We start from the raw sequence: 10,718 nt of genomic DNA on the forward strand, positions 1-10,718 counted from the left end.
TGCCCCCCCCCCCGCCCTTTCCTTTTCTTTTTTTCATGAAGGGTGTTCAGGAGGGGGCAGTCCTCTCTGTGAAAGAAAGGACGTGCTCTGAAATTCAAACAAGTTCGCCAGGTCTTTTGTTGGACTTGAACTGAGGAGGCATTGTTCCTCTATTGGCGTGGACTAGCCCCAAGTTCCCAGACCAGGTTACGGATTGACTGCGGTAATGAATTTGCTCCGAGCGCTTCTGCCCAACACGTTTTGACTGACGGAAAGCAATGGCCATCTGACACTGAGAGGACATCATCAGCTCGGGGAAAACTTACACACTGATACGTAATAGCTTGTGAAGAAAAAAAAAGAGAGAAAAGTGAAATTGGTACTATTTAAACTCACCATAACCTCACGCGCAAGTGCGCGCACGCAGGCACAGAATAGGGCCTCATATTACATCTACCTCGTGCCATGAATGCACAGGCCTATAGGCTACACGCAATAATATTTGGAGTCTACGAATCATACAATCAGTTCTCTTTTGGCGCTTCTATAGTTACAATTAGTGCAACTATCTAAAATACTTTTTAAAAATAATGATAGACTATGCAAATTTGTAATGAAGTAATAAATAATAATATTATGTTTTGTCAATGTCATATCCGATGATGATCCGAACAAAAAAATGCTGAATACCGTTGCTATAGTTACCTCCTCTGGCGACTGAGATTGCTGTGGGCCAGCATTATATTTGAATACGCGCACTGATTTACTTCTAAAGCCTGTGTTATACTTTCCGCGTCCGCGATGTCCGCGTCCGGATTGTACGCGCGGAAAGTATAACACATGCTCAAGTTTGAAGCACATACGTATATAACAAAGAATATTCACTTGTGAGACCTTATGCCAGACCTTTTGTTTTGACATTCAATGATACGGCTTCATTAATTAAGGGGGTCAGACCCACCCCAAAACCTTAATTCACACCACACATATTTATATAACATAATCATTAATTATTATTGTCATTATAGCAAGTTTTATTTAATGATCAAGTTCAGATTTTGAAACGACATTTCTTAATTTAAGATTCTGAACATTTCTAAATAATGTTGCCTAATTCTTATTCCTTCACTGTTCTCAATTATTGCTAGCACTTGTGTTTGACTAAAACGAATTCACGTTTAGATTTTACAACGAGGTCACGTCCGATGACGTAGCAAAGCTATCGGCTACGTGCAGCCATATTTAAATACATCAGGGAAATTAGCGCATCAAATATGCAAATCCCCCAACATAGCCTTTCTTTCAGCGGTCAGAGCAATTTCCCCTCATCGGCTTCGAGGTGGCTCTTTTCGTTTTCGGAAGAATATGTAAGTTGCTGTTTTTTATTGAAAGGAAGAACCTATCTTGACCGTGAAACTGGACCATATGCAGCAAAGAAGCGGAGACTCATTGCCAGGGAAGTCGCCCATCATGTATAATGAGACTCCTGCTCCGCCATTCTTACATCTTCACCGCAGTTGGTCCTTGCGTGTGTATTATTTTTAATATTGATGCATATTTAAAAGGTATATTTGAATTTCCTTTGCATTCACGGTGGCTGCGTTGTCTTGATGCCATTTTATTCCATGCGCCTTTGGCTCTTCGCGATGCGGATTTTTATTGCATAGGCTACAGCATTGTCTCCATTATTGTTTAATTTAATCCATGTAAAGAAAGTTAAACAATACTTAACGTTTTTTGTTTCTAATTCCTTCTTTATGATCCGTCAATAGAAATATTATAAAATACCAGTAGATATTCAAAAGCATTATAAGCGAACAAAGACATTTGAGCGGCTCAAACAAAAAGGCACAAAGAGCATTGTGTTACATTAGCATATCATTAAGTTAGAGCATCTCTCATTCAGAAATAGTCGGTTAAAAGATACTACAACTGTAGTTAGCTACTAGACAAAGCAAATATTTGCATACAATTTGAAGTCGTCTACGAACAAAAATGAGTAAAACAAAATTTCTATGCACTTAACAGTTTTAACACATTATTATTAGAGAAAAAAAAATATTTTGTAAATTATGACATAGTAATTCAAAAATGAGCATCACATCTTTAGTTCTCTTTAGCTGTCTTAACCCACATGGACAAATAGTCTGCTAGTAGTCTAAACAAAGAAAAGCTGAAATCATAAGGCAAATGCTTAGAAAATTAATTGACAAACGAAATCTATTGCTCTGAACTTGCCATTGACACAAACATCATCTACTTCAAAACTTACCGCTAAAGTCATAATTAGGCCTAATGTCCACGTCCTATTAATATAATTGCGTTTACTTTCGAGTCCAGACTCTTTTCCAGAACTTTTTGCGCAATCTTAGGCATCTCTTCTGCATAGTTCCTACTCGTAAAGCGTCTGATCTTCATCTTGTGAACCTTTGCTCAACTGATCTGGCACCCAATAGAAGTGGTCAGACGGGCACACGCGTAAAGATTTACTCCCAATGGGTCAACACACGTGCTGTCCTATGCTCGCATGTTTTCCGCATTAAACTTCAGACAGCCCTGCTATATCTCTTTATACGAACAGACGTCAATGAGAAAAACAGGGCTTACTTGGACTCTGCATGTCTTCATCTTGGCGACTTCGTATGGTCCGAAGTTGTGTAGCACATGTGTGATCTGCTGCGCCTGTTTGCAACACAGCAGGACCGCGATTACCATACTTATGCATATTAAAAACCTATAGAGAAAAGGATTTCAAACTTTCCCACAGCTCCTATAAATATAATGGGAGACAATGACTCACCATAACGTCCTGAATTATAATATAAACCATATAAAACTGTTTCTGTATAGCCTAAGTGGAGAATGAATTATATTAGCTATCTTCAAATCTTAATTTATTTTCATGATATTCTTATGTTATTTTGCATTCAATTATAAGCATTTTTTGCCATTGATTGGCCTTCTGGACCAATTAAGTAACCGAATCTATAGTTAGTATAACGTTAATGTAGGGTGCATATTTAGTCATATTTCGACTTCGCGGAGAATGAAAAGTGATTGCAATTTCTGAAGACACCCTTAAAGCCAAATCCAAAAGTGTCTTAATAACTTTGAGCATGTTTTCGAGGCTCATGAAAAAAGACGTTTCAATGAGAGGAATTGGCAATTGTAGGATTTTTGTAGCCTATTCACTGACTCTTTCACACATTTTATAGTCAATAACCGTTAGCCTACACTAGGCTACTTTAGATTAAACGTAAAAAAAACAACTGATTTTTGTTTTTGCGTATCTTGAACAGGATATATTTCCCCCCCCCTAACGTGTCCCTGTAGGCCTATATACTGTTATTAGATTGAAAAGATAATGATTCTTATTATCGATGTAGATAAACAAATACAGTAAAAGGAAAAATATAGGCAACAAATTGTCTTAAATGGTCACTTATTGCATCAAAAAATAGATCTGTAATCCAGCATCTTTAATTACGCGTGTAAATAATGAGAACGAGCCATATGGCTTATTTCTATTTCTACTCTCCTTTATCTCTCTCGTGGTTCTTTTCACAATCATTAATATCACCGCTATAGATATATATCAGATAGGTTATAAAATATATGGAGAGACTTGTTGTTTAAGTGAGTTAAACGTATTATAGAGAGAGAAAGAGGGGTGGAGAGGGAGTGAGAGAGAGGAGGGAGGCTGATTTCCAGGTAATTCAATACAAAGACATTCGTGTTTTCTTTCTATTGTTTAGCTGTGCCGAATAATGCAGTGCACACATACGATTAACAGCGAATTGAGATGAAACGGTGGGTATTTACAAATATTTTATAGTGTTAATAAACTTTAGTTTTTCCTAGGCTAGGCTACGTCTTTATTTTTCCGTGTAGGACACATAGCCTCGTGGCCAGTTCCTCTAAACGCGTAAGACAGAAAAATTTAATTATTAACTCTATTCTAAATGATATTTCAAGCCATTTCTATATATTGCCTCAGCCATTATTAGCTCTCTAGAAATTCATTCGAAGTGAGAAATGACATTTGAGTCACCGTGATGCATTTCTGTAACACGTGGCGACATCTAGTGGTGTCATGCTCTATGGCGCACTCCTGCAGAACCAAATGTAACGATTTATCAGGAGACAAGTGCGATAATTCCACGCGAACATACCATTCATAAATTCATAAAGTAATCTATCATTTTAATTGTATTTGATTATGTATTAGTTTTCTCTCTCTCAAAGCTTCCATTAATATAAATCTACGACTGTCGTCATCTTTCAAAAGCAAACTGATTGACTGACTTCAAAAGCAAATTGTAATCAAATATTGATAAATACATACTAAGCTTTATATTATATAGGAGCCTTGCGTCCCTTTCTATTTTTGTAGACACTTTAGACTGCACACATTTCTATTTTGGCGAAATAAAATCCAGTAGGACACGCACAATATTAGCAGCAACAGTTTTGAAAGCATGTATCTAAATATTGTCTTTATGGTAGATTTCTTTGTTAGTCCGTTATATTTTTGGTCACCCTCAATTATCAGTGATGACTAAGTATTGTCGGTCTTGTTGCAAATTATACCCAGTAGCCTACTGTGCAGTTGACTGTAAAAACACGAGGGAAGAGTCGTTTATATTCTTACTTAAGCCAGAGCCCATACCGAAGTTAGGAAATGTGTTAGGAAGCAAAGAGACATCTCCAAGGTTAATTGTCGCAGCCACTTCTGGCCAATACGCGGGTTACACGCGATATATTATAAATGCGTGCTCAAGATCATGAGCCGTAATGTTTATTGAACGGATTTTTTTTTAACATTGTGATAACCGCTTTCAAGCATATATCCTAGTAGTATTAACGCGCAAGGTTTCATTTAAAAAACCATCTTAAATGCCATGTTAATAAAAAACTTTACAGTTACCATGTTCACTTGATGATTGTCAAAAAATACTTGCATGCCCTCCTTTTCTATAAAGCTTATTGACGAGTAAATGCCTTTGAGATATTACGACGGAAACTTTTTTATTATTGATTTTACTTAGAAAGAAAGAAAGAAAGAAAGAACGAGGGAGAAAGAGAGAAATCATATTTTGGGTCTAAAAATATTCGTCTGGTAATTTTCGATATTCTCCCCAAAATATCCGCAACTAATGTAATAGCCTATTTATCGATGATGATTACATGTAGACTATCTAATGGATGATAAATAAACACCAAATTAATTAAATTAATTATAAATTAAAACAAAATAAATATAAAACAAAATTACTAAAAGCAGCTTAACTTTACTCTAAAGAAACTGCTGTTTTCGCTCATTTTTAGCAGAAAGCTATACCGTCAGAATGAGTTTACTGCAATGATTATAGCTATGCCCATAGGAGCTTTTGATTTGATTGATTTTATCGTGAAAAGTTTCAGTGTTCGATATATTTAATGGTATTTATGACGTTTTACATTTTACAAACTTTTTACAAAATATCTGTTCATTTGTTAATTGTCCATTTGGCTCGCAATTATTAATCGTTATTATAGTGTAGGATCCAAGATTTCAGTTGCACTAAATTTAGACGGCAAATTCATGCAGTGATTCTCTTTCTTTCGTTTGTTGTGTTCATATATAATGTATTTCTGAAAGATTTGTGAAAGTGTAACTCAAAGGAGAGATAATATCTTCTGTGCAACATCGGAAGGAGTGGAAAATAATCTGTTGATTAAACATTGAAATAATCTCTTTGTTGTGACTGTCTTTTTGATCATCACAGGCAAAATACTTACATTTTAGTTTTATATAGGGCAACAAAATATATATTTGAATGATACATATCAAAGTTAGAGAATACTCAGGAGCATCATTTACATACTAGCCTGTAGCCTATGTGACAACTTCATGATGTTCTCAGATCTGGGGAAAAATACAAATGAAATACAAAATTCTCTTTACAGGTGACCAGAATCTATGTGATGAAAGTGGCCTATTTTAAACATTAACATGTTACATTTTATGTACAGGGCAGGCCAATAGCAAATAATGTGAGCAGACAGCTAGAAATAGCTTAAAATGCACTCATCAGTACAAAAACAAATAAAATTCGGCGCATAATACAAATAGCCTACAAAATTGATGTCTAATCAAAGAGTATGAATATGTAGAATTTGTGCAGTATGAATGTATGTTTTAATGCATTTTACAGACATTAGTTCTGTAATCTCAGTCTCACCGTAGAAGCGGGTGAATGAAATAAATGAAGGCAAAAATCTTTTAACCATTGAACAATGGTGACATCTTGTGGCCAGAAGGATTCATTGTCTCTTCAACAGCCTTTACTGTTTCTACAACAACGTAATAATCTTAGGTTTTACATTTTCCTGAAAACCTTTTACATTGTTTATAAAGGCAATTAATAAACCAACGCACAAATTCAAAGGTCGATAGTTTAGACTATAACGCGTACACATTAAATATACCATGTTACTACTGTTAGCCCTAATACCAGCCTACTAATAAATGTTAGCTCTTTGGTTGGAATGTAAGAACAAATATTTGATTAACATTCTGGAGCTAAACATATTTTCAATGGAAACAAGAAGAAACTCCTGCTCAGGGGTTGTTATCTGAGGGATGTTCAGGTGTTGTGAGCGATACTACTTGTATGTTCATCAGAAGAACCTCAGATTAAACATGCACTTCCACAATCCTACCACTTTGGAATAACCATGGCGACCAAACAACATGCAGAAGCAAAGCAAACTCCGAATTTGTTTATAACCGTTTTGAAGCTCTTACTTCCCTCAGAAGAACACAAGAAGCTGTACCGATGTTCAACTGTTTTCTTCCTGTTTATGGTATAGTTGCTTTATTCTACTATGCCTTTTAGGAGGTTTGGCTGTGTAGGATGTTGTTGACAGGTGAGAAATCTCGAATATTTTACACCTTCTAAACTCAAGAAAATGCGCCAAATCCAGCTTCCGGCTCCATATATGGACTGGCCGCTGAGCACGCGACAGAAAAGCGCCTGAAAGCCTTCTGATTGGCTGAACAAACTGAATAGATATTCGTGTTATATCTTGGGAGTAGTTATTTCAATGGTATCTTTTAAGAAACAGGATCCTATTTTACAAAACTGTTCTGAGAGGCTGTAATGTGTGAATGTACGATGAATATGATTTAATATTTCATTCAGTAAGACTAAGTGTTAGTTGACTATCACAGCTTCTGTGGTGCATAGCTACAAACCATGAATGGTAAAGCCTTGTGCATATTTGAAGACATATGATGACCATACTAATAATGTACTGATGCTTCTGCGATTAACCATTTTGAGTGGAAAAAATGTTTGGTTTAGAGATACTGGCTAAATACACGTTCACACAGATATCTTGCAGTCAAGTTGAGGGACAGAACACAATAAAAATCACATCAGGACGTCTGTGTAACTAAGAAAGCCAGTAACTTTACTGAATTCTCTGCAAAATACAAATACCTTTTTTTTAGTCCCAGCAGGAGAAACAATTTTTATTCCATACATTAATTTTTACTACATACAGCTGAATCAAGTCCCTTGAGATACAGAGATGTGGTTTAATTTAATGACATCTTGTCTTCAAGTGGCGACAAAGTCCAGCTTGTGCCGCTGAAAGCCTCTTTCTCCTGGTTAGCTGTAGGTTTATACAAGCTACATTTGTTACTACAGAATTTTTCAGCATTTTTTTTATTTTGTTATTTATATACTTAATGGAAACAACACTCGATAGAGAGAGAGAGAGAGAAACAAAAAAGGTCAACCAAAAAAAAAAAAAAAAAAACAAATAAAAAAAAACGAGAAAGGAAAAAAAGGAAAGGACAAGACGTGTGGCCAAGTATGGTGTCCCATACTTGGAATTTGCGCTCTGCATTTACCCATCCAAGTGCACACACACAGTCGTGAGTAGTGAACACGCACACACAGTGAGCACACACCGGGAACAGTGGGCAGCCATTTTTTGCTGCTGTGCCCAGGGAGCCGTTTTGCCTTTTAGGAGGTTTGGCTGTGTAGGATGTTGTTGACAGGTGAGAAATCTCGAATATTTTACACCTTCTAAACTCAAGAAAATGCGCCAAATCCAGCTTCCGGCTCCATATATGGACTGGCCGCTGAGCACGCGACAGAAAAGCGCCTGAAAGCCTTCTGATTGGCTGAACAAACTGAATAGATATTCGTGTTATATCTTGGGAGTAGTTATTTCAATGGTATCTTTTAAGAAACAGGATCCTATTTTACAAAACTGTTCTGAGAGGCTGTAATGTGTGAATGTACGATGAATATGATTTAATATTTCATTCAGTAAGACTAAGTGTTAGTTGACTATCACAGCTTCTGTGGTGCATAGCTACAAACCATGAATGGTAAAGCCTTGTGCATATTTGAAGACATATGATGACCATACTAATAATGTACTGATGCTTCTGCGATTAACCATTTTGAGTGGAAAAAATGTTTGGTTTAGAGATACTGGCTAAATACACGTTCACACAGATATCTTGCAGTCAAGTTGAGGGACAGAACACAATAAAAATCACATCAGGACGTCTGTGTAACTAAGAAAGCCAGTAACTTTACTGAATTCTCTGCAAAATACAAATACCTTTTTTTTAGTCCCAGCAGGAGAAACAATTTTTATTCCATACATTAATTTTTACTACATACAGCTGAATCAAGTCCCTTGAGATACAGAGATGTGGTTTAATTTAATGACATCTTGTCTTCAAGTGGCGACAAAGTCCAGCTTGTGCCGCTGAAAGCCTCTTTCTCCTGGTTAGCTGTAGGTTTATACAAGCTACATTTGTTACTACAGAATTTTTCAGCATTTTTTTTATTTTGTTATTTATATACTTAATGGAAACAACACTCGATAGAGAGAGAGAGAGAGAAACAAAAAAGGTCAACCAAAAAAAAAAAAAAAAAAATCTATTAAAAAAAAAAAGAGAAAGAAAAATAACCGGAGAGTCATATATGGACAGTTGAAATCTATATAACAAACAATGGCATTTTTCACAATACTGTACACACTTGTTAGTTAGAGGAGAATGTTCCCAATTCTCAACAAGACCGACTGATTGAACGGTAATCTGAGGCACTGGGAGGGTGAGTCAGAGATACCAGCCACTAGCATGAACAACTTGTGAAGAAACACAATGGTCTCAAACCCCAGAAAGGATAATGGATCGGCAAACATAACATCACTTTTTGTCTTTGGTAGAAAAAACAGACTAACATATGTCCTGTCAAAATCACAGAATGCACAATGATAGATATGTATATCAACTGAACAAAACTAGTCACAATCCACTAAATGATGATACAAGCTTACACAAGCAGTCATGAGGTATCTATGACTGTGCTGTCTCATATTATAAAATCTTCAGTGCAATGTCTATTAATGTGACACTGGAAAATGTTGTGAATACTCCAGACCAAAGTGGATACCTTGTGCTTATTAAAAAAGGGGGCATATTTATGAGTGCGACTTAAATTTGAAAGCATCATTCTAAATGCATTTGCCCCTTAAAGACTCAGTCCGGTGAAGGAAAAAAAGAAGGGGAAAAGAAAGACGATTAAACGTGTGCAACTGCACATCCCCACAATGGGGAAAACGTTATGACCATAATTTTTTTATCATATATATTCATATATTAGAAAGCTATACACAAGCATGTTAATTTCACAGATTTTTTTTTAAAAAGATTCTTAATATTATTATTCAATATACTTAGAAATACACGTTTAAAAACAAAACTTCTACAAAGAGAGAGAAAGAGAGAAAAAAAACATTGAGCAAAGCAAGGGTTCACTGTCTTAGATTTCATGGCTTACGGTTTGAAAAGCCCAAGGTTTCTCATCCTTTTACTATCATTTCTCATATAAGCAAAGCTATCAAAACACATTCTGGCTCTTATAAACTACAAAAAGCCACAAAAATGCTTTGCATTGTATTCCTTTTTGATATGAAAATATAAGCAAGTGTATCATACAATTTTTTTTTCTCTTTTTCTTCTTTTAATACTGAACAACAACTGCAAATCCTAGGTTAAAATGTCATCAGACTGAAGTAACATGGCTCTTAATTTAAAGTCCTTCATCTCCGTCCTACTATTTTCTTTCCTTCAGGAGGAGTTTTTTTTTTCTTCCTGAAATTCCCACTCCCCCATAACTTAACCAAAGAACCTGCACATATATCTGTACAATCCTTCGAAATTCTTGCATAACAGTTATGTTTGTGTGAAATCAGCAACCTTGACCCTTCCCCCATGTCCCAGCCTTTTCTCTATGTACAATACGTTGAACCTGCAACATGACATTGTCACCCATAACATACATTTAGCAAAGGGGCCCTCTGAAGAGAGTGGCACTAAAAAAGGAATCTGTACATATTGTACTGGTACAACAACCCAAGTGCTAAGCTGTCACCTCCGTGATATGCTCTCTGCTGTGCTCCTCTTGTGGCTGAACATCACTGAGGCATGTACTTTACAAAAAAAAAAAAAAGAAGAAGAGGATCCAAGAGGTTCTACCTACCAGTACCATATGAGGTGGAAATGGCTGATGGGTAGCCGCCCATTCCCTGTCCTGGTAGAGTAGGCGTCGCTACAGAAACCACGGGGGTCGCCAGTGACTGCGCGGACTGAGAGTTGTTTATTCTCTGATTCTATAAGAAGAGGAAGAGAGCAGAGGAACACATATAGATGACTTGTCACG

The 10,718-nt window shown here is 36.3% G+C and overlaps 1 protein-coding gene and 1 long non-coding RNA gene across 4 annotated transcripts in view; both read right to left on the reverse strand.

The window, feature by feature from the left end:
• Positions 1-6,948, reverse strand: part of LOC107660971 (uncharacterized) — a 45,166-nt gene extending 38,218 nt beyond the window's left edge. Inside the window, exons 1-2 of one of the 3 annotated variants that reach the window (XR_001631064.1) lie at positions 6,770-6,948; positions 2,587-2,661 (exon numbers count right to left, since the gene is read on the reverse strand). This is a non-coding gene — a long non-coding RNA (uncharacterized LOC107660971). Of the gene's footprint in view, positions 1-2,586; positions 2,974-6,769 lie in introns of those variants that run through there. The other 2 variants (XR_001631063.1, XR_001631062.1) reach the window with 2 other exon arrangements.
• Positions 6,949-10,530: 3,582 nt separating this feature from the next.
• LOC107660975 (myocyte-specific enhancer factor 2C-like) overlaps positions 10,531-10,718 on the reverse strand; it is a 61,686-nt gene continuing 61,498 nt past the window's right edge. Inside the window, exon 8 of the mRNA XM_016450413.1 lies at positions 10,531-10,668. Within this exon, the coding sequence (XP_016305899.1) occupies positions 10,531-10,668 (138 nt within the window). The remainder of the gene's footprint in view (positions 10,669-10,718) is intronic.

This window comes from Sinocyclocheilus anshuiensis, unplaced genomic scaffold (assembly GCF_001515605.1).
Source record: "Sinocyclocheilus anshuiensis isolate Anshui unplaced genomic scaffold, SAMN03320099.WGS_v1.1 scaffold1895, whole genome shotgun sequence".
Taxonomy (NCBI): Eukaryota; Metazoa; Chordata; class Actinopteri; order Cypriniformes; family Cyprinidae; genus Sinocyclocheilus; species Sinocyclocheilus anshuiensis.